The 24512-nt window shown below is 51.0% G+C and overlaps 1 protein-coding gene across 5 annotated transcripts in view; it reads right to left on the reverse strand.

Annotated features, from left to right (window-relative positions):
• Window positions 1-7488: 7488 nt before the first annotated feature.
• yipf1 (Yip1 domain family, member 1) overlaps window positions 7489-24512 on the reverse strand; it is a 36607-nt gene continuing 19583 nt past the window's right edge. For all 5 annotated transcript variants that reach the window (XM_072511312.1, XM_072511311.1, XM_072511309.1 and 2 more), the window contains exons 9-10: window positions 23632-23741; window positions 7489-8040 (exon numbers count right to left, since the gene is read on the reverse strand). In XM_072511312.1, coding sequence (XP_072367413.1) covers window positions 23640-23741 — 102 coding nt within the window. In that variant the 3' untranslated portion in view covers window positions 7489-8040; window positions 23632-23639. The remainder of the gene's footprint in view (window positions 8041-23631; window positions 23742-24512) is intronic.

A 24512-nucleotide genomic window follows, 5' to 3' on the forward strand; every position in this document is an offset into this window, starting at 1 on the left:
CGGCCCCGGGGCCTTCCCTGCTTGCATGCTTCCCAGTCCCTTAATAACCTCGTCCACCCCAATCGATTCCCCCAGGCCTGCCACCGCCTGCTCCTCCACTTTCGGGAACCTCAACTGGTCCAGGAACTGCCGCATCCCCTCCTCTCCCTCTGGGGGCTGAGACCTATACAGTTCTTCATAAAAGGTCTTAAACACCTCATTTATCTTTCCTGCCCTTCGCACAGTGTCTCCCCTTTCATCCCTAATTCCTCCTATCTCCCTCGCTGCTGCCCTCTTTCGCAGTTGGTGCGCCAACAGGCGACTAGCCTTTTCCCCATATTCATGCCTCCTCCCCTGTGCCTTCCTCCACAGTACCTCCGCCTTTCTGGTGGTCAGAAGGTCAAACTCGGTCTGGAGTCGTCTCCTCTCCCTGTACAGCTCCTCCTCCGGGGTCTCTGCAAATTCCCTGCCCACCCTTAAAATCTCCCCCAGGAATCTATCCCTTTCCTTGGCCTCTGTTTTCCTTTTGTGGGCCCCAATAGAAATCAGCTCTCCTCTGACCACCGCTTTTAGTGCTTCCCAGACCACTCCCACAGGGACCTCGCCGTCGTCATTGACCTCCAGGTATCTCTCGATACACCCCCTCACTCTTGCACACACTCCCTCATCCGCCATCAGTCCCACATCTAATCGCCCAGAGTGTTCTCTGCTCCCTGTCCTCTCCTACTTCCAGGTCCACCCAATGTGGGGCATGATCCGAAACCGCTATGGCTGAGTATTCAGCTTCTTCCACCCTAGAGATCAACGACCTTCCTAAAACAAAAAAAAATCTATCCGTGAGTACACTTTATGGACGTGGGAGAAGAAGGAATACTCCCTAGCCCTGGGTCTAAGAAATCGCCATGGATCCACTCCCCCCATTTGGTCCATAAACCCCTTAAGTACCTTGGCCGCTGCCGGCCTTCTTCCAGTCCTTGAGCTGGATCTATCTAGCCCCGGGTCCAGCACCGTATTGAAGTCCCCTCCTAAAATCAAATTTCCTGCCTCCAGGTCCGGAATACGCCCCAGCCATCCGTCTCATGAACCCCGCATCGTCCCAATTTGGGGCATACACATTAACCAACATGACCCTCCATTCCCTCCAGCCTACCACTCACCATTACATATCTACCTCCACTATCTGCTACGATGTTCTTTGCTTCAAATGCTACCCGTTTCCCCACCAAAATGGCCACCCCTCTGTTCTTTGCGTCCAGTCCTGAGTGGAACACCTGTCCCACCCATCCTTTCCTTAGCCTAACTTGGTCTGCCACCTTTAGGTGCGTCTCTTGGAGCATAACCACGTCTGCCCTTAATCCTTTCAAATGTGCGAGCGCTCGGGCCCTTTTTATCGGTCCATTCAGGCCTCTCACGTTCCACGTGATCAGCCTCACTGGGGGGCTACCTGCCCCCCTCCAGTGTTCGACTAGCCATTACCTTCTCTAGGCCAGTCCCATATCCCGCCTCCGCGCTCCCGCTCGCTCCCCCAGCGTCGCATTCCGCCCCCGACCACCCTCTCTTTAGCCATTTCCTTTTGGATTTCCGCAGCAGCAACCCAGTTTGCCCCCTCCCCCCCCCCCCCCCCCCCCGCTAGATCCCTATCTAGCTTGATTGCTCCCCCCATATCACTTCCGTAAGTCAGCTGACTTCAACTGACCCCGGCTACTCCTGCTCGCTCCTCGGCCCCCCCAGTGTGAGGGAACTCCCATCCGCCTTGCGCCTGTTTTCCCGCCTTATTCTTTCTGGCGCGGGAACATCCCTTTACCTGACCTGCATCTTATGGCGCAGCTCCCTTTCCCCTCCCCCTCTCCTTCCCCATTCTCTGACTATGTCCCGCCTCTCCCCCCTCACCGGCGCCCACATTTCCCCAGTGTCCCCCCCCTTCCCTGTTTACTTCTCGATTAACTTTCACCATCCCATTAACAAAAACAATAATAACAACAATAACAGTTCCCTGCAGCATCAGTCCCTCAGTTCCGGTCCAGTTTCTCTTCATTGATGAAAGACCATGCTTCCTCCGCCGTCTCGAAATAATAGTGTCTCTCCTGATGCGTGACCCATAGTCTTGCCGGCTGCAGCATCCCAAACTTCACCTTCCTTTTGTGCAAAACCTCTTTGGCTCGGTTGAAGCTCGCCCTCCTTCTCGCCACCTCCGCACTCCAATCCTGGTAGATCCTTACCACCGCATTCTCCCATCTGCTACTCCGCACCTTTTTAGCCCATCTCAGGACCTCTTCTCTGTCCTTAAGGCAGTAGAATCGCACGATTATCGCCCTCGGTGGTTCTCCCGCTTTTGGTCTTCTCGCCGGGATCCGATTTGCCCACTCCACCTCCATGGGGCCCGCAGGGGCCTCAGCACACATCAGTGAGCTCAGCATCTTACTTGCGTACGCTCCACAGTCCACTCCTTCCACACCCTCCGGGAGACCTAGTATCCTAAGGTTCTTCCTTCGCGCTCCATTTTCAAGGGCCTCAATCCTATCAGCACACTTTTTATGAAGTGCCTCGTGCGTCTGAGTCTTGACCGCCAGGCCCAGGACCTCGTCCTCAATACCTGATACCTTCTGCTCCACCACGCGAAGTTCAGTCTCCTGGGTCTTTAAAGTCTCCTTTAGCCCCTCAATTGCCTGTAACAACGGGGTCATTACCTCCTTCTTCAGCAGGTCCACGCACCGTCTCACCACCTCGTCCTGCTCAGGCCCCCATGTCACCTGTGGTTTCTCCGCCGCCATTTTGTTCCACTCCCTCTGACCTTCTGGCTGCAGATTCTTCGGGCTGCAGCCGCCGCCGCCGGTTTTTCCCTCCGTCGTTCAGGGGGGGGACTCCCTTCCCTCGCGCCTCGCACCGGGTTTTACGGCCGTCCAAATCCCCGTTGGGGCTCTTAAAAGAGCCCGAAGTTCCGTCGGAGCTGGAGCCGCCGAAACGTGCGGCTAGCTCATCCCTGCTGCAACCGGAAGTCGTCTAGTGAGGACTTTCAATGAGGCGAGGGAGGGGGGGGGGGTGTCCTACCCCCGACGATGTCCAGGGCGCTGATCTTGCTGATCTTGAAGCGGGACAAGGACCCATTACAGTGTGGGTCGTATAGGCCAATCTCTCTCCTCAACGTGGACGCGAAGCTGTTTGCGAAGGTGTTGGCTACCAGAATTGAGGACTGTGTCCCGGGAATGATTCACGAGGACCAGACCGGTTTTGTTAAGGGAAGGCAGCTGAATCCCAATGTGCGGAGACTCCTTTACGTAATCATGATGCCTACAGTGGAGGGGGAGGCAGAGATAGTGGCGCGATGGACGCGGAGGCCTTCGATAGGGTGGAGATGGGGGTACCTCTGGGAAGTGTTGAGGAGGTTTGGGTTCGGGGAGGAGTTCATTAGTTGGGTTAGGTTACTTTACGAAGCCCCGGTGGAGAGTGTGGCCACGAATCGGAGGTCGGAATACCTTCGGCTGTACCGGGGGACGAGGCAGGGGTGCCCCCTATCCCCCCTTGCTATTTGCATTGGCAATTGAGCCTTTGGCTATGGATCTAAGGGAGTCCAGGAACTGGAGGGGGCTGGTCCCGGGGGGGGGGGGGGGGGGGGGGGGACCGGGTTTCGTTGTATGCCGTTGACCTTTTACTGTCTGTGGCGGACCCAGTGGGGAGGATGCCGTAGGTGATGCGGACCCTCAGGGAGTTTGGGGACTTTTCCGGGTATAAGTTTAACGTGGGGAAGAGTGAGCTCTTCGTGGTACACCCAGGGGAGGGGGATAGACGAGCTTCCACTGAAGAGTGTGGAAAGGAATTTTCGGTACCTGGGGATCCAGGTGGCCAGGAGCTGGGGGGCCCTACACAAGCTCAACTTGACGAGGCTGGTGAAGCAGATGGAGGAGGAGTTTAAAAGGTGGGATATGCTGCCACTCTCCTTGGCGGGTAGGGTACAGTGGGTAAAGATGACGGTGCTCCCGAGGTTCCTTTTAATATTCCAACGCCTCCCCATCCTGATCCCCAAGGCCTTTTTTAAGCGGGTCAGTAGGAGCATCATGGGATTCGTGTGGGCGAAAAAGACCCCGAGGGTGAGAAGGGTGTTTCTGGAGCGGAGTAGGGACAGAGGAGGGTTAGCGTTACCTAATCTGTGTGGGTATTACTGGGTTGCAAATGTGGCGATGATACGCATGTGGGTAATGGAGGGGGAGGGGGCGGCGTGGAAGAGGCTGGAGATGGCGTCCTGTGTGGGCACGAGTCTGAGAGCGCTGGTGACAGCATCGCTGCCGCTCCCGCCGACTAGGTACACCACGAGTCCGGTGGTGGCGGCGACTTTGAAAATTTGGGGGCAGTGGAGGCACCACAGGGGTGAGGTAGAAGCTTCGGTTTGGTCCCCGATCCGGGAGAACCATCGGTTCATCCCGGGGAGAATGGATGGAGGGCACAGGGCAGGAATTAGAAGGATGGGGGACCTGTTTTTAGATGGGACGTTTGCAAGCCTTGGGGCGCTGGAGGAAAAATTTGGGCGTTTGTAAGACGGCAGGTGAGGGAGTTCCCGCTGCTTCCAGCACTCAGGATCCAGGATAGGGTGCTCTCGGGGGTGGGGGTTGGAGAGGGCAGGGTCTCGGCGATCTACCAGGAGGAGGAGGAGGCCTCGGTGGAGGAGCTAAAGGGTAAATGGGAGCAGGAGCTTGGGGAGGAGACGAGGGTATGTGGGCGGACGCCCTGGGGAGGGTTGATTCTTCCTCCTCTTGCGCCAGGCTTAGCCTGATACAATTTAAGGTTCTTCACAGAGCACATATGACAGGGGCGAGGTTGAGCAGGTTCTTTGGGGTGGAAGACAGGTGTGGGAGGTGCTCGGGGAGCCCAGCAAATCATACCCATATGTTCTGGGCATGCCTGGCACTGGATGGGTTCTGGAGGGGTATTGCGAGGACGGTGTCTAAGGTGGTGAACACCCGGGTTAAGCCGAGCTGGGGGTTAGCACTATTTGGGGTATCGGACGAGCCGGGAGTGCAGGAGGCGAAAGAGGCCGGTATTCTGGCCTTTGCATCCCTGGCAGCCCGGCGAAGGATTCTGCTATAGTGGAAGGATGCGAGGCCCCCGAGCGTGGAAGCCTGGATCAGCGACATGGCAGGGTTCATTAAATTGAAGAGTGTAAAATTTGCCTTGAGAGGGTCTGTGCAGGGGTTCTTCAGGCGGTGGCAACCGTTCCTAGACTTTCTAGCGGTGCATTAGGAGGTGGTCAGCAGCAGCAACAACCCAGAAAGGGGAGGGGGGGGGGGGGGGGGAGAAGAGTTACTTTGTGTTTTCTACTGTGTTTATTATTGCTTAATGGGGGGGGTTGTATATTGGGGGAATTTGTGATGTAGTTGTAAGATGTTTATTTATGTGTTCTTGGTTTGTCTTTTTTCTGTAAGGGGGGGGGGGGGTTGTTGAAAATATGTAAAAATTTGAATTAAAATATTTCAACAAAAAAAAAAATAGGCCCAGGGGTGTTTGAAGTTAGAGAAAGTGGGACTGTTATCTCTGGAAACCAGCATTGGTTCTGGAGATGCAAGAACGAGTGGACACGATGGAGGAATAAAGACACAAGGAACAGTTGAGGGTTATGAAAGAGGAATACATTAAGTACAAAAACAGCAGAGGAGTGCATCATATGAGAGAATACTAAGGGGTGTAGGAGAGGTCAATAAGCAATTTGGAAGGCAAAAATTAACCAGGAGATTAAATTATCAAGATATTCAAAACAAAATAGTAAAATATTTTACAGGCACGTTGATAAAGTCTGATAGGAATAGGACGCAATTAAAGGATAGACAGGATAACACCACAGGTAATGATAGATGACAGAAATGTCAAATCATTATTTTGGTTCAGTATTTATCAGGGAGTTAGAACAGGTAGACATCACATTGAATGATGAGATGAGCAATTAGCTAAGTGCACTTAAAATAAAAGAGATGTACGGAATAAACTAAACAAACTAAAAGAGGATAATGTCCCTGATCCAGATGGGTTGCATCCACATATTTTAAAAAGAATCCAGGGAAGAGATAACAGAGACAATACTACACATATTTCATAATTTGTTAGAAAAAGGTGCAGTGCGGATGGGAGTGGTGGATAGTGTAGCCATCTGGGATGGCCACTTCCAAAATACAAAATGGACGTTCACAAAGACTGTAGGGAACTGTGGACAAAGTTAGGAAAGCAAGCAGGCACAGAGCCTGTATGCATATTGGAAACAAAGCTCCCAGCCGGAGCTGAACCTATAGGTCAATTAAAAAATTGATGGCCCATCTCCGGGAACAAAGGAAAGACACTCAAGCAACCGATAATGCTCCAGACATCCTGGCGCCAGTTCCCCAAACCAAAAGCACAAACAAAGCCAGGCCAACGGCCACCAAAGACACGCCCAGCCATCAGGGCACCCACCCCATTATTGGTCAGGATCAATACGAGTGATCAAGAAGCGGCCCAATTAATTGGGGCCAAGTTTAAGGCCCGCACAAAAGCGAGCGAAGCCCCTCCGGGTATTAGAAGGAACCCCCACGAGAGAATCATTCTCTTGGATTTGGCTCTCAAAGCGGAGAGACCCATCCACCAGCTGCACCAGAAGCAAGTAAGTCCAAGGTCAACGCTCGCTACCAGACGGACGACCTTAGCTGTTCTTCTGTACCACTTCGAACCCAACAACCTCAGATCCGAACAACGGCCATTGTTCCTCTGACTGAGTGGGCACCCGAAGCTAAGTATAGGCGTTAGCGTTAGAGATAGTTTAGTTTGTAGTACTTTGTGCATGAGTAGATATTACTGTGTGTAAAGAAATAGTATTGACTTTGAACTAACTAACTGGTGTATTGGCTCTTTGATCAGTATTCGGATTTGCACCTTGTGGCAGTATCGAGACATACCTGGCGACTCTAAAGCAAACATAATTAGGATTACGGAAGGCGATCATATTGACCGCCATATTCATAACCAGAGAAACAGAGCAACAATAGCTCATTTAATTCTTATATTTAAGATTGGGGCAGAACATGTCCAGGGAATTATAGACCAATCAACTTAACATCAGTGGATGGAAAAATAATGGAATTTCTACTAAAGGCAGGCTGTGGTGTAGTGGTATTGTCACTGGACTAGTAACCCAGAGACCCAGCGTAATGCTCTGGGGACCTACGTTTGAATCACATCACGGCAGATAGTGGAATTTAAATTCTAAACATTTTTTAAATTAGAAGTCTAATGATGACCAGGGAACCATTGTTGAAAAACCCATCTGGTTCACTAATGTCCTTTAGGGAAGGAAATCTGCACAGCAATGTGGTTTCCTGTACTTGCTCCCTCAAGGGCAATAAATGCTGGCCCAGCCAGCGATGCCAACATCCCATGAAAGAATTTTTAAAAATAAAGGAGAATAGAAGAGCATGTAGAGACTGAGGAGGATCAATTCACCATTTCTTGATTCTTCCTTTCATCCAGATACGGGCAATGCTTCAGAAGACGTGGTTTAGTCACTGTAGTGTGATATTTATTTGCCCAGGATGTACTTACATGTACTGAATTTAGTTCTTGTAATTCACCCGTGTGAAATTCAATACAAAATCATGAAACATAACAATTTAATTTACTATTGTACATTTGTGAAGTTCAGCTTTTCAAAAGAAATGTAGTAATTTATTAATATATATATTTAGCGCAACTAAGTAAATCTCTATATTAATATTCAATAATAGAACATTTGATTTCAATGTCAAGAAAGACAATGATCAAACAAGATTTTTACCAAACTAATTTGTGGAGTATCAGAGAAAAACATTTACAGTATGTAACAAGTACATCTCTCTTAAGACCATGGAAAAGTAGAACAGAGAATCAAAGCAGCCACAATGTGAAAATAATCCCCAAGGTTTAGTCGGTTTGGAGCTCTGCAACAGTCAAGTGTTCTGGTGTTCTGTTGAACATACTTCTTTGAAGTTTTTCTTTAATGATGTAACCCAAATCACATTGATTGGGAAGTCTCCTCAGACTAAACATTTACCAAGACATCAGTGAAAGAATCTGTAAGCAAAGCACAGGAACTTTTTCACAAAGAATGCATTTTAACATTTTCCAGATTATGAATGAATTGATGAAGCATTGACGCAGACACAGTTTTACCATGGTGAAAGGGAGGTCAGTTAATCATTTTCAAAGTTAGGAGCAAGAAGCAACGTGGAAGTTGAGTAGTCAGAGATTCTTTTATTTTTTAATTAAAGATAGACATGTAGAATGAGTTAGCAGAAGCGGCCATTGAAACTGACTGCATAAAAGGTTCAGAGACGGATATATTTCTGCAAAGAATGTAATTGAAGGAAGTGGTGAGGAATTTGGAAATGGGGTGCTATCAATTGAAATGGTTGGGCTTATTTGGACAATAGGCCTTCTCTGTTTCTGAAAATTCTGATATCACACTATAATAAATTAATTTAAATACCAATGTTTTCTCATTATCAAAATATCCCAGTTTAAAATTTGACATGATGTGGAGATGCCGGCGTTGGACTGGGGTGTGAGCACAGTAAAAAGTCTTACAACACCAGGTTAAAGTCCAACAGGTTTGTTTCGAATCACTTGCTTTGGAGCACTGCTCCTTCCTCAGGTGAATGAAGAGGTAGGTTCCAGAAACATATATAGACAAAGTAAAAGATGCAAGACGATACTTTGAATGCGAGTCGCTCGACTTTCTCTGCCTGGAAAAGATTAAGTTCGAATTGAGGGGTTCAGTGGAGGGCTTCGAGACACGGTGGGGACTGTTCATGACCATGTTTCAGGAATTGTTCATTGCCCGAGGGATGGGGGGCGTTAAAAACTTGCACAAACTGTGAACTGTGAGGTGTGGAGAATGCTCTTTGATTTATTTATGTTTTTGTACCTTTGAATATGTTTGGAATAAAATATATTTAATACAAGAAAGTAGAAAGCAGTTATCCATGAGGTAGCTCCCGCCAGAGTACTTTGATTTTGGCCCTTTATGTCTGGTTTTCAGGGGATTTGGGAAGGAACTTTATTAGTTTGATGCGATAGGAGTCCAACATAAAAGGAATGCCCAATAAGTACAAAACGAGGCAGCAGAAAAATAAAGATTCAATGTCAGACTCGGAAGTCTCGTGAGCTAAGCCGAGAAAACGGCAGAGGCTTCTGCAGCACCTTCGGAGACTCCATTATCTGCTGAAATGCTTACAGGCATCTTGCCGGGGAACATAAGAAATTGCGGCAGGCTGTCTCTGAAGACCTCAACAGACCAATTGATGTGCCCTGTTCCCTATTTGTGTGGCCTTGAAAAAACTGCCCAGGTGGCAAAGGCGCAAAGTGGTACTAAAGGATGTGGAAGCAGCCCTGTCAAGACAGAGTGACCAGATTACCTCCCTGGAAGTCTTTATGGAACAGATGGGGGGGATTAGACGCGTCGCAAATCTTACATCCAAATGAAACGGTCTTTCTTTTTTTATCTTCCTGAGGTGGTGGGGGCGGGGTATTCGTCAATTGTTATTTTGGAGCATTCTCCACATTTTGTGGATTTTGTGTTGGGGCCGAGAGAATGCCAGTCGTCCGTTACCGCACCAGCTGAGGTGGCAGGCTGCCTCTCGGGACATAGTACAGGTGAAGGACTCATGTGGCAGGTTGGTCTCCGCCCCAGGAAAGGTCAATGAGGCTTTTTAACCGCAGACTTTATAAGTCAGAGCCCTTGGAGGATAGGTTGCCCATGATGGAATTTTTGGATGGCTTTTCTATCCCAGTTGTAGAGTGAGAGGGAAGAGAGGTGTCCGGAGACCCTGTTGAGCCCGGAGATCATGAAATGCATGAATTCAATGCAGGCGGGTAAGACTGCGGGCCTGGACGGATACCTGATTGAATTTTACAAGAAATTTGCGGGTCAGTTGATCCCATTGTTGTTAGATTTGTTTAATCATTCCTTATCCCGCGGGGTCATATTGCTGGTTACATTGGCGCAGGCATCGATCTCTTTGATTTTGAAGAAGGATAAGGATCCGACAGAGTGTGGGTTGTATCACCCTATTTCGTTATTGAATGCAGACGCTAAGCTGTTGGTGAAAGTTTTGGCAATGCGCTTGGAGGCCTGCCTTCCAGGGCTGACATCGGAGGACAGACTGGGTTTGTTAAGAGCAGGCAGCTTTCGGTCAACATAGGGCTACTATTAATTTTATTTTGTTCCCCTCTCAAATCCCTGAGCCAGAGGTGGTTATTTCAATGGGCGCTGAAAAGACATTTGATAGGGTGGAATGGGGGTACTTGTTCGGGATCTTTGGAAGGTTTGGGTTTGGGCCTAGATTTATATCTTGGATCTGTCTTTTATACAGAGCTCCCACTGCGAGTGTTCATATGAATGCACTGAACTCGGAATAGATCCAGTTAAATAGAGGTTTGAGGCTAGATTGTCCATTTTCTTTTCCCTCCCGCTATGGTTTGCCTTGGCAATTGAGCCTCTGGTCAGAGCGTTGAGGTCATCAATGGGGTAGGGGGGAATAGAGAGGGGAGGGAGGGAGCATAAGGTGTCCTTGTATACAGATGATCTGCCTTTGTATATAATGGATCCTCTCTCCAATGTAGAGGAGATAATGAAGCTACTTAGGAGTTCAGACCCCTTCTCAGGGTATAAGTTGAATCTTGACGGGCAGCACGGTGGTGCAGTGGTTATCACTGATGCTTCAAGGCGCCGAGGACCCGGGTTCGATCCCGGCCCCGGGTCACTGTCCGTGTGGAGTTTGCACATTCTCCCCATGTCTGTGTGGATCTCACCCCCACAACCCAAAAAGATGTGCATGATAGGTGGATTGGCCACACTAAATTGCCCCTTAATTGGAAAAAAAATAATTGGGTACTTTAAATTTATTTGTAAAAAATTAAATTAAAAGTTAAATCTGGATAAAAGTGAACACTTTACGGTGAACTCCCTGGGGAGGGGTGCCGATTTGGAGACGTTACCTTTTCGCTTGGCCATATCTAGCTTTTGTTATCTGGGAATCCTGGTGGCCCATGACTGGGCCTCGTTTCATAGACTCAATTTTACTGACCTACTGTCTGGGGTTAAGTCTGACTTGAAGAATTAGGATAACCTCCGAGGCTCTGTCCGTGGCGGGCAGGATCCAGTTGGTAAAAATGAATGTCCTTCTAAGGTTTTCATTTTTGTTTCAGAGCCTTCCAGTCTCCCTTCTCAAATCTTTTTTTATGAAGGTGAATAAATTATTCCTTCCTTTATTTGGGCTGTCAAGACCCATGGATTTGTAGGACATTTCTGCAGAGGGAGAGGCAGTTGGCTGGCCTAGTGCTACCTAGTTTGTTATTTTACAATTGGTTGGCAAACATTGAGAAAATACGAGGGTGGCTTAAGGATCTTTATTCCATATGGGGGCGGATGGAAGGGTACTAGTTTGAGGGCCTTGGTTACAGCTCCACTTCAGTTATTCCCACAAAATGTACTTCACGCTTGGTGGTGGTGGCCACTCTGAGGATATGGAGACAGTTCAGGCAACATTTTCAGCTGGGTGCCATGTCAAAGTTAGTTCCAATCTGCAGAAATCATTGCTTTGTTCTGGCAGTTTTGGACTCGTCGTCCAGGTCATGAGGGAGGGAGAGATTGGAGCGGTTTGGGGACATGTTTATAGAGGGTAAGTTCACCGGTTTTGAAGATTGGTTGGGTAAATTCCAACTTCCGAAGCCTAATCTACTAAGGTTTTTTCAGGTGCAAGACATTTTATGCAAGGAGATGCAAGGGGGGGGGAAAGAGTGTGGCTCTTCACCGGGGTCAACTCCACCTCCTTATGTGCTAGGCTCAGCTTGATTCAGTTCAAGGTGGCACATGGGGCACATCTAACCAGGGTGCGGAAGAGTGGATTTTTTCCTTGCTTTTATACTCTATGCCTCGATTTATAAACCCAAAGATGCTATAAGCCTTCTTAACAACTGTTTCAATTTACCTGGCCACCTTCAGAGAATTATGCACTTTAGCCCAGAGGTTCCTTTGCTCCTATACTCCACTCAAAGTTGTACTATTGAGCCTATATTGTCTCCCCATGTTTCTTCAACCAAAGTGCATTACCTCACATTTCACTGCATTGAAGTTCATCTCCCAGGTGTCTGCCCATTTGGCCAACTTTTTTTTATTTTTATTAACGCCCCATAACACTGGACCCCCCCCCCCATAGCCCCTCCCAATAGCCCCCCTCCCCCCCCCATAGCCCCCCTCCTCCCCCATAGCCCTCCTCCTCCCCCCATATACAACATCCACAGCATTACCTTCATCCACTGCCTGTGTCACCTCATCAAAGAACTCAATTAAATTTGTCAGACGAGACTTGCCCTTGACAAAGCCATGTTGATTGTCTTGTATTAACTTATTTTTCTCTAAGTATATATTTATCCCACCCCATATTATGGCCCCCATCAGTTTTCCCACTATTGATGTCAATCTGACATTTTGTAGTTTCCTGGGTTATCAAAGAACAAAGTAAAGTACAGTGCTACTGGAAGCTGCCAGAGGGAGAGAGAGATGATGTGTTATTGTTGTTTATTGCTGACTTCCGGTTGCGGCTATGCTTAGGTAGGTCGCACATTCGGCAGCCCCCGCCGGGAACTGACTTTTAGGCTCTTCAGAGGGGCCCCAACGGCAATTGTTCGACCGATTCCAGTGTGGGAAGGTGACAGCAAGGTCCCCCCGTCAGTATATGGATTGGACCAGGAGTGGAGAGGTTAGAAAGTGATTCTGGTGCAGTGGAAAGTGCGAGGGAGGAAAAGCAAGATGGCGGCGGGTGGAGACCAAGCAGCGTGGGCGCAGTGGTCGCAGGAGTTTCTTAAACGCTGCTTCGAGGAGCTGAGGACCGAAATGCTGGCGCCAATGAAGGCGGCGATTGAGAAGCTTGTGGAGACCCAGAAGGCCCAAGGGGCGGCGATCCGGGAGGTGCGGAGAACGAGGACGAGATCTTGGGCCTGGCGATGAAGGTGGAGGTGCACGAGGTGCTGCACAAGAGGTGGGCGGAAAAATTTGAGGACCTGGAGAATAGATCGAGGAGGAAGATTCTTCAGATTCTGGGTCTCCCTGAAGGTGTGGAGAGGCCCGATGCCGGGGCATATATGAGCACGATGCTCAATTCGCTGATGGGCGCGGGAGCTTTCCCGAGTCCCCTGGAGCTGGATGGCGCTCATCGGGTCCTGGCAAGGAGACACAAAGCCAACAAGCCGCCAAGGGCTGTAGTGGTGAGGTTCCAACACTTTATGAGTGTGTCCTGAGATGGGCCAAAAAAGAGCGCAGCAGCAGCAGGTGGGAGAACACGGAGATGCAAATTTACCAGGACTGGAGTGTGGAGGTGGCTAAGAAGAGAGCTGGTTTTAACCGGGCTAAGACGGTGCTCCACCGGAAGGGGGTTAAGTTCGGGATGCTGCAGCCAGCGCGATTGTGGGTCACGTTTCAAGATCGGCAGCACAATATTGAAACGCCTGATGAGGCATGGAACTTTATACAGACGGAAAAGTTGGACTCAAACTGAGGGTTTGTCGTGGGGAGATGTTTACTGTGTTTACTGCGTTTGGGGAATGTTCTTTTTGTTTTGGTGCTGGGTGGGGATGGGTGAATGGATTTGATGTGGGGGCTGTGGGAGAGTGTGGGCGTCGGTGTTGGAGGGTAGGGCCCCGCGGAGGAAGAGGGGGGGATGGCGGCCCGGGGATGGGGAGTTGGGGTAAGGCCGGAAAAAGGAGCTGCGCCAGAGGGGGCGGGGCCGGCTCAGGAAAGCGCGGGCTTTTTTCCTGCGTTAGGGAAGGATGGGGGGGGGGGTGTTGAAGGGCGGCACACTGACTGCCAAGGGGTGGTGGGACTCTCACATTGGAGGGGGTCGATGGAATGGCAGGAGAGGCCGGGGTCAGCAGGAGTCAGCTGACTTACGGGAGTGTCATGGGGGGAGCAAAATGGCTAGATGAGGATCTAGGGGGGGGGGGGAATGGGTTGATGCTGCATTGGCCAAAGGGGAGCTGGAAGTAGGAGAGGTAGTCGGGGCGGGAGTCCGCCACCTGGGGGACTGGAGGGTGCAGGAGGGACGGGCACGTGGCTGGCCTAGAAAAGGAGATGGCTAGTCGGCAGGGGGGGGGGGGGGGGGGGGGGGGGGAGTAGCCCCCCGATCCGGCTGATAACTTGGAATGTGAGGGGCCTGAACGGGCCGGTCAAGGGGGCCCGGGTGTTCGCGAACTTAAAGGGACTGAAGGCTGATGTGGTTATGCTCCAGGAGACACATCTGAAGGTGGCCGATCAGGTTAGGCTGAGAAAGGGATGGGTAGGGCAGGACTTTCATTCAGGGCTGGATGCGAAGAACAGAGGGGTTGCAATACTGGTGGGGAAGCGGGTGTCGTTCGAGGCACTGAATATTGTAGTGGATAATGGAGGTCGATATGTGATGGTGAGTGGTAGGTTGCAGGGGGTGCGGGTGGTTCTGGTTAATGTATATGCCCCGAATTGGGATGATGCCGGATTTATGAAATGCATGCTGGGTCGGATTCCGGATCTGGAGGTAGGAAGCTTGACAATGGGGGGGGGGGGGGGGACTTCAACACGGTGCTGGACCCAGCACTGGACCGTTCTAGGTCCAGGACGGGTAAGAGGCCGGCTGCGGCCAAGGTACTTAGGGGGTTTATGGACCAGATTTGGAGTGGTGGATCCATGGAGGTTTGCCAGGCCGCAGGCCAGGGAATTCTCCTTCTTTTCCCACGTCCATAGAGCCTCCTCCCGGATAGACTTTTTCATTTTGAGGAGGACGCTAATCCCGAAAGTGGAGAGAACGGAATATTCAGCCATAGCCATCTCGGACCACGTCCCGCATTGGGTGGAGCTGGAGTTGGGGGAGGAGAGGGACCAGCGCCGGCTGTGGCGCCTCGATGTGGAACTGCTGGCGGATGAGTGGGTGGGTGCGGGGGTGTATTGAAAGATATTTGGAGGCCAGCGACAACGGGGAGGTGCAGGTGGGGGTAGTTTGGGAGGCGTTGAAGGCGGTGGTCAGGGGAGAGCTAATCTCCATTAGGGCCCATAGGGAGAAGAGAGAGTGGAGGGAGAGGGAGAGGTTGGTGGGGGAGATTTTAAGGGTGGACAGGAGGTATGCAGAGGCCCCCGAGGAGGGGCTACTTAGGGAGTGATGGAACCTCCAGACGGAATTCGACCTGTTGACCACGGGGAAAGTAGAGGCACAGTGGAGGAAAGCGCAGGGGGCGATGTATGAGTTTGGGGAGAAGGCGAGTCGGATGCTGGCACATCAGCTTCGTAAGAGGGAGGCAGCGAGGGAGATTGGTGGAGTCAAGGATAGAGGGGGGAATAAGGTGCGGAGTGCGGTGAGGATACACAAGGTATTTAGGGACTTCTATGAGGATCTGTACAGGTCTCAGCCCCCAGCGGGGGAGGAGGGGATGTGACGATTCCTGGATCAGCTGAGGTTCCCGAGGGTGGAGGAGGAGGAGGTGGCTGGTTTGGGGGCACCAATTGGGCTGGAGGAGCTGGTTAAAGGATTGGGGAGCATGCAGGCTGGGAAGGCCCCAAGGCCGGATGGGTTCCCGGTTGAATTTTACAGGAAATACGTGGACCTGCTGGGCCCGTTGATAGTGAGGACTTTTAATAAGGCAAGGGAGGGGGGGACCTTGCCCCCGACAATGTCCAGGGCGCTGATTTCTTTGATCTTGAAGCGGGACAAGGAACATTGCAATGTGGGTCGTCTAGACCGATCTTGCTCCTCAACGTTGATGCTAAGTTGCTGGCGAAGGTGCTGGCTACGAGAATGGAGGACTGTGTCCCGGGGGTGATTCATGAGGACCAGACGGGATTTGTGAAGGGTAGACAGCTAAATACAAATGTGCGGAGGCTCCTCAATGTGATTATGATGCCCTCGGTGGAGGGGGAAGCGGAGGTAGTGGCAGCTATGGACGCGGAGAAGGCCTTTGATCGGGTGGAGTGGGAGTATCTTTGGGAAGTGTTGCGGAGGTTTGGGTTCGTGGGGGGGGGGTTCATCAGTTGGGTCAGGCTGCTATATAGAGCCCCGGTGGCGAGTGTGGCTACGAACCGGCGGAGGTCGGAGTACTTTCGGCTGTACCGGGGGACGAGACAGGGATGCCCCCTATCCAACTTGTTGATTGCACTGGCAATTGAGCCGCTGGCCATGGCACTGAGGGAATCCAGGAAATGGAGGGGATTGGTCGGGGGGGGGGGGGGGGAAGAGAGAGAAGAGGAACACCAGGTGTTGTTGTATGCCGATGACCTGTTGTTGTATGTTGCGGATCCAGTGGAGGGGATGGAGAAGGTCATGCGGATCCTTCGGGACTTTTCGGGGTATAAACTCAACGTAGGGAAGAGTGAGCTCTTTACGGTGCATTCAGGGGACCAGGGAAGGGGGATAGACGAGCTACCGCTGAAGTGGGCGGAAAGGAGCTTTCGGTACCTAGGGATCCAAGTAGCTAGGAGCTGGGGGGCCCTGCACAAGCTAAATTTGACGCAGTTGGTGGAGCAGATGGAGGAGGATTTTAAAAGATGGGATATGCTGCCACTCTCACTCGCGGGTAGGGTGCAGTCGGTCACAATGACGGTCCTCCCGAGGTTCCTCTTTGTGTTCCAGTGCCTTCCCATTATTATCATAGAATTATAGATTATCATAGAATTTACAGTGCAGAAGTCAGCCATTTGGCCCATCGAGTCTGCACCAGCTCTTGGAAAGAGCACCCTACCCAATGTCAACATCTCCACCCTATCCCCATAACCCAGTAACCACACCCAACACTACGGGCAATTTTGGACACTAAAGGCAATCTATCATGGCCAATCCACCTAACCTGCACATCTTTGGACTGTGGGAGGAAACCGCAGCACCGGAGGAAACCCACGCACACACGGGTAGGATTTGCAGACTCCGCACAGACAGTGACCCAATCCGGAATCGAACCTGTGACCCTGGAGCTGTGAAGCAATTGTGCTATCTACAATGCTACCATGCTGCCCATTATGACCCCCCAAGGCCTTTTTCAAACGGGTAAGCAGGAGCATCATGGGATTTGTGTGGGCATATAAGACCCCAAGGGTGAAGCGTGTGTTTCTGGAGCGTAGCAGGGACAGGAGGGGCCTGGCGCTGCCGAATTTGTGTGGCTATTATTGGGCTGCCAATGTGGCGATGATCTGTAAGTGGGGAATGGAGGGAGAGGGGGCGGCGTGGAAGAGGCTAGAGATGGCGTCCTGTGTGGGCACGAGCCTGAGGGCGCCGGTGACGGCACCGCTGCCGCTCTTGCCGACAAGGTACACCACGAGTCCGGTGGTGGCGGCGATGTTGAAGATCTGGGGGCAGTGGAGGCGACACAGGGGCGAGGCGGGAGCCTCGGTTTGGTCACCGATTCGGGAGAATCATCGGTTCGTCCCGGGAAGGATGGATGGGGGTTTTCGGAGCTGGCATCGGGCAGGGATTAGAAGAATGGGGGACCTGTTCATCAATGGGACATTTGCGAGCCTAGGGGCGCTGGAGGAGAAATTTGGGTTACCCCCGGGAAACGCTTTCAGGTACATGCAAGTAAGGGCGTTTGTGAGGGGGCAGGTGAGGGAATTCCCGCTGCTTCCGGCATGTGGGATTGGGACAGGGTGATTTCGGATGTATGGGTTGGAGAAGGCAAGGTTTCGGCGATTTATCAGGAGCTGAAGGAAGAGGAGGCGGCCTCGGTGGAGGAGCTAAAGGGCAAGTGGGAGGAGGAGCTTGGGGAGGAGATAGATGAGGGTCTGTGGGCTGATGCCCTGAGTAGGGTTAATTCTTCCTCCTCTTGCGCCAGGCTCAGCCTGATACAGTTCAAAGTTACTCACAGAGCGCATATGACAGGGCCGAGGTTGAGTAGGTTCTTTGGGGTGGAGTACAGATGTGGGAGGTGCTCGGGGAGCCTGGCAAATCACGTCCATATGTTCTGGTCGTGCCCGGCGCTGGATGGGTTTTGGAGGGGTTTTGCGAGGACTATGTCCAAGGTGGTGAACGCCCGGGTCAAGCCGAGCTGGGGATTGGCATTATTTGGGGTATCGGATGAGCCGGGAGTGCAGGAGGCGAAAGAGGCCGGTATTCTGGGCCTTTGCGTCCCTGGTAGCCCGGCGGAGGATTTTGCTACTATGGAAAGATGCGAAGCCCCCTAGTGTGGAAGCTTGGATCAATGACATGGCAGGGTTCATCAAGCTGGAGAGGATAAAGTTTGCCTTGCGAGGGTCTGTGCAAGGGTTCTCCAGGCGGTGGCAACCGTTCCTAGACTATGTCGCGGAGCGTTAGGAGGTCAGCAGCAGCAGCCCAGGGGCGGGGATGGGGGGTTTCATTTGGGGTGGCGTTTGGGTGAAGGTGTTTTTTTTTCCCTATTTGTGCTTTTAAATGTTATATGGGGGGTTATTGTATATGGGGGAAATCCAATGTATAATTTCTGATTGTCGCGTTTCTGTTTCTTCTTTCTTGTTGGGGGGGGTTGTTGAAAATTTGTTGGAAAATTTGACTAAATATATATATTTTTTGTTTAAACTTGTTGTTTATTGCTTCACGCGTAGTGACTGTGTGCTTGCCAGTTGCAGGGCCGCCCGGGTTTGGCCTGCTACCTGGCAGCTACCTAGCTGGTGAAGGGGAGGGGTGTTCTTGCTCCGTGCCAACATTGGGCCGCCCTTCCACAGATGTGGGGCTGGGAGGTGGGGGGGCTGCACTGGTGGCTTTGCTTTCTTTTTGTTCATCAGTTTTGTTTGTGGTATAAAGTTGTTTTTCTTCATTGTGTTGTTGCATGTTTTGTGGTTTTCGGTATTTGCTCTGCATTTTGCCTCGACTTTTGTACAATAGCACTGCTATTTTTTTTCCAATTAAGGGGTAATTTAGCGTGGCCAATCCACCTACTCTGCACATCTTTGGATTGTGCGGATGAGACCCACACAGACAGGGGGAGAATGTGCAATAATGACACTGTTCTTGGACTGAACTATGCCTCCTCTTGGGAGAGGATGGGTGTTTTCCCTCTCTTCAGCCGTGTCCCGTATCGGTGTGTCCATTTCTGATGGATTGTGCTGCTCGGTCTCACTCACGTACACTTTTACAGGCATGCACATGCAGACATATGCTCATATTCTCCTTCACACATGCACACTCTCGCACTACTTTCTACACACATCCCTTCCTACACACTCGTTGGGCGCTGCTGGAGTGGAGGGAGGCGGTGGCTAGCGCTGGCTTGGATGCTTGGATGTTTTGTTTCCTGTTAATAGTTTATTGCATTCTGTCTATGGTGTATAGTGGGCAATTTCAGTGTATTGCTGTTTGCTCTGTATTGTCTTTTGTATTATGGAACTGTTATTAAATTAAAATATACCCAAGTGGATTCCTGTGTGTAGGTGTGCCATGTCGCAGGTGGGAGTTATTGCCTAGCATCCCAATCAGACTGAGGCCTGGATATTTCGCATAAACACTGGAGGACTCAACACCACAAACGCAGCAGTCAACATCCGAACACCCAGGGGCTGGGCCTCAGCACTGGGACATTCCCGTGACCAGAGGGGAGGGTGGTGCGCCACTGAGGGATCCACCGCCCAGTCCAGGTTACATTACCAGCAGTTGTCTGGGTACAGGGTCTGGTGCCCAGGTGACCTGCTGCAGCCATGGGTACATGGGCAAGGCAGGTTGGATGGCACCCTGAGGTAAGGCAGAGGACGCCATGAGGAACTGGAGGTTCCCAGGGTGGAGCCATCACTAGTTGTCAGTATCTTACCTTCTCCAATTCCTTCCAGATATTACACAAGCTGGATGAATATCTTGGACCCCAAGGAGGCTGCCCTCACAGTGTTGGTGGCAGGCCAGGCGGCCAGACGCTGGGGAAGGATGCGGCAGCTGCACTGGCAGAGGCTCGAGGCTCCGGCCCATGTGCAGAGCCCTGCCCCACATTCTGAGGACCCGGCCGCCCATCAGGCCAGGGATGGATCCAGAGGGATAGGCTGGCGACGGCCCAAGGTGTACAGGCGTCACTGATCGTTCGAACAGATGACGGACAGCGTGTGCCTCAACAAGGGGACGGTGCGGCACCTGTGCCATGTCCTTGTGGACTTGGAACCATGAGGAGGAGAAGGATACCCGCTCTGGGTGATCATCAATGTCACCACAGCCCTGAACATTTAAGTTTCATGATCATTCAAGGGCTTGAGCGGGGACTTGAATGGCATTTCACAAGCTACAGCCCACATGTGCATCCATGAAGTAATGGATGCCCTTTCTGCCCAGGCAGCTAACTATATAAACCTTGACCTGGACCAGGGCCAACAAGAGGCCTGGGCAGCAGGATTCTATGCTTTTGCCGGGATGCCTCAGGTCCGGAGGTAATAAATGGCACGCATGTCGCCTTGTGTGCACCGCTCGCAGGGAGTGCCTTACATCAACAGGAAGAGGTTCCACTCTCTGAACATTCAACTTGTGTGCATCCAGCACCTCCGGATCATGCATGTGTGCGAACACTACCAGGGAGTCTGCACAACAGCTACATCCAAGGGCAGTTGGAGATCCCTGGCCTCTTCGAGGACCACTCCAGGGTAGCCGTTTGGCTCTTGGGGGATAAGGGGTACCCGCTTAGGACCCGGCTAATGACGCCAGTACAGAGGCCGGTGACTGGTACAACGAGGTCCATGCATTCACCCAGATTGTCATTGAACGGTGCATCGAACTGCTCAAAATGTGGTTCTGATGCCTCGACCGCTCTGGTGGTGCACTGCAGTACACCCCCCAGAGGGTCCCCCATTTTGTGGTGGTCTACTGTGTCCTCCGCAACCTGGCACAGCATTGGGGCGACGTGCGGGAGGTGGAGGGTGAGGAATATGTGACCATCTCCGAGGAGCAGACGGACCAGAAGGGTCAGGAGTACGAGCCCGGTGAGGACCCGCAGGACCAGCCAGAGGATGGAGGACAGGTGGCTGCGGCGAGGGTCCGGCTTGCCCAGAGGGCCAGGGTGGCCCTCATCCTTGTCCGCTTCTCATAGGATGTGGCCTCATCCGTCATCTCATCCCCCCATACTGTCCCACCACACCTGTTTCCCCTCCCGGCGAGTGTAACCGCCCCCCCCCCCGACCCAAAACATCCTGTTCCACCCTCCACAGGTCTGTGTTACATAACTCCAGGGTGATGGACCTGTTTTGGCACTGTCAAAGGCAGGGGGTGATGATAAGTCGCTGTGGTGCTCCTCAATCTATCCCATAGTCTGACTCATGCCTGTCTGCTGAGTGCATGCTCACACCCATCACATGCATGTGGGGGGGTTCAGGACCGCAATGGCCAGGGGCTGGGGCAGGGGCTTGGAAGTCGGCCCGCATTGTGGAAAAACGTGCCAGAGGCATCATATGTCTCGGGTGCAACCTGTTTTAATGATATACATTTGTGTCCTCAACTGCTCCTAGCCCCCCTTCCCCCAGTGCCTTCTTCCTGATCCTTGAACTGCTTAGCCTTCGTGCTCTATCGCTGCATCTAGATGCGTCCTCAGGATGCTCATCAGAGATGGAGGCAGCCTGCTGCTTACCGCGTCCCATGGCCTTTGATGCCCCTAGTGGGCGTCCTCTGGGGGCCCTGCAGCGGGGGCCCACTTGCCGGTGGCACATGCCTCAGTGTGCCAACCTGTTTCGGAGGCTGAATCCGAGAGGCACCGTTGTCGGGATTGAGGAGGGGAGAACTCTGGGGAGCTGGTGGCTGCCATTGCCACCCCATTGGGAGGCTCTGGACTGGCACCCAGAGCCCCCTCCTCCCGGTCGCTGCCCGTAGGGCGTGGGGATCACCTCAAGACAATAATAATAATAATAATAATACTAATAATAATAATCGCTCATTGTTACAAGTAGGCTTCAATGAAGTTACTGTGAAAAGCCCCTAGTCGCCACATTCCTCCACCTGTTCGGGGAGGCAGGTACAGGAATTGAACCGCGCTGCGGGCATTGTTCTGCTTTACAAGCCAACTATTTAGCCCACTGCGCTAAACCAGCCCCTGACGGAGGGGCAGCTGGATTGAGCTCTGGATGCCGTTGCGTCATCTGGCTCCACTAGCCCTGGCGGCTCCCCAATGTCTGCACCATGGTGTCGACACCCTCAGCGATGCTCCTCAGTGACTGGGACATGTTCTGGAAAAGTCAACCCAAGACAGGGACTCGTCCCTCAGCGACCGGGACATGCTCTGTACTGCCTCAGCAATGCCCACCTGAGACTGGGACATGCTCCGCAGCGCCTCGGTAATGTCCACCTGGAACTGGCACACGCCCCCCAACGACTCGGACATGCTGCCGGGGTCAGACGGGGCACCACTGCTTGTCATGATGGGCGGGGGGGTGCGGTGGTCAGGCAGTGCTGGTAATAACATGACAAGACACTGTGCAGCCCAGTGTAGGTTGCTGTTCTTTTTAGGGCACTGGTGCCGGTCTTCCAGGTGACGCTCCCCGAGCTGACTGCTGCTGCCACTCTTCCCCCCCACCCCCCGCCACAGGTGACACTGGCTGACCCTCCGAGCCCCTCAAGGGAGCAGGGTGTCCAGTCTGGACTCACCCGCGTCCAAAATTCTGCCCAGGTTGGCATCCCCGAATCGTGGGGCGGGTCTCCTCAGTGGCATGGCTGCAGGTTGTGTGGATTCTTTTACTCTGCAGGATCTGTTTAAGTGCTGCTCCCCCTTGTTAGCAGGGAACCAACAGGCATGGTCCCGGCAGGGTCAATCAGTCGGCGAGTCAATCATTTGCTGCGTGAAGCCTGTGGGGCCTCGTTAAGTGGACTAATTAACGTTGATACCAGTGACAACCTCACCAGATCGATGGTCTGAAAGCTCACGGCAGTTCCTGCTCGCTACCAAACGTAGAAAGTTTTCCGTTATATGTGCCCTATATGTCTGAAACGCTTCCCATCAAACTCCTCACATTAAGTCTCGAGAGTCCTGAAGTTCACCTGAAACTCTGTGTATGCAATTCTAAAGCTGATATGACAATTTAATTTAACAATCTCAAAATAAAAAGACCACTTTTGAGAAAGTGATTAATTTTTAAAATTCGAAACACTGGTCAATCTTAGTAAACATGCTGTTTGTGTAGAGAGCTCATGTGAATGAAGTTTAAACAATATCCAATTTTAATTTCAAGATTTCTCCCCTCCTGAAAGTGCTGTGGAAAGGTTCTATGGAGAGTTCATGTCAGCAGTTATTCCATTTTAGGGTGCATCAAAGGCAAGCCTGATCAGGCATTCACAGATACCCACTTTCCGCCGGGTATTTCTACAAAGTTATATGATGGACAGAGATTGATATTTTTTTCACTTTCTTGTCCAGAAATATTGCAGCCAATTAAATAGGCCCTGCTATTGTCCTATCTTAGATCAGTTAAATCAGCATAGACTTGGGGTCTTCCTCTTTTGCATGGGTCAGTAGCACATTGGCTGGTACAGTTAATCATTGAGTCATTGGACAGCCTACGTCATTAAACATTTTAAATTAGAAACCATCAGCCAGTTTCTAGACTGTATCTAAGGCAGAAACCCAATGCAATTGAAGTTAAAACAATCACAATCAAATTGAAATGTAGTATTATGTTTCTTGGCCAGTCAATTACTCTTTCCCAGGGTATGAGGCTATGGAAACACTCACCTGGCAAGTTATGTTTTCTGGGAAGCCAAAGCAGTCCCATTAATGGTGGCAGTAGTGGATGTGGGAACAGATGCAGATTTGACTTTTTCTGGAGGATCAAAGAAATAGGCCTGGGGAATAGCAACAGAACCATTTTAAACGTAATGTAGAACTGAACATTCTAGCAAATATATACTGAGTTCATATGGCCAACTAGATTTTATTATGCTTTAGTTGCAGTTGGAAAATGAAATGGATTCACCAAAACCTACATCACATTAGAAAAGAAAGAAAAAAGAAAAACTTGTATTTATATAGATCCTTTGATGACCACTGGATATTTCAACATGCTTTCCAGCAAACGTTTGGCTTTTTGAAGTGTGGTCACAGTAGTAATCACAGCAGTCAACTTGCACACAGCAAACTCTCACACAAAGTGAAATGATAATGACCACATAATAATATACATTTAGTGAGTTGACTGAGTGATAAATATTGACCAGGACATGGGATAAAGCCCCTGCAAAATAGTGCCATAGGATCTTTTACATTACCTAACAGGGCAGAGGCACCTCAACAGTATTCAAATCAGTACAACAGTGGCGTGTTAGTCTTGATTTTTGTGCTCAAGTCCTGTAGTGGAACTAGAAACCAGAAGCATCTAATTCCGAGGCAAGAATGCTAGTACAATTCCAACATTCCATATTTTGAACACAACATTACAAGCCCAGTGTATTGATTTCAAACGACCACTACAAAATATGAATAATGCCACACTTGAAGAATACTGATCATGTGAAATTGAAGTTAAACAAACAAATTCAAAAGGTTTGAAGAAACACAGCACTTCTCAGAAGATGCGAGGAGACTTTGTAAATTCTTCCAAACTTATCAGTTTATTT

Source organism: Scyliorhinus torazame, chromosome 7 (genome assembly GCF_047496885.1).
Source record: "Scyliorhinus torazame isolate Kashiwa2021f chromosome 7, sScyTor2.1, whole genome shotgun sequence".
NCBI lineage: Eukaryota > Metazoa > Chordata > Chondrichthyes > Carcharhiniformes > Scyliorhinidae > Scyliorhinus > Scyliorhinus torazame.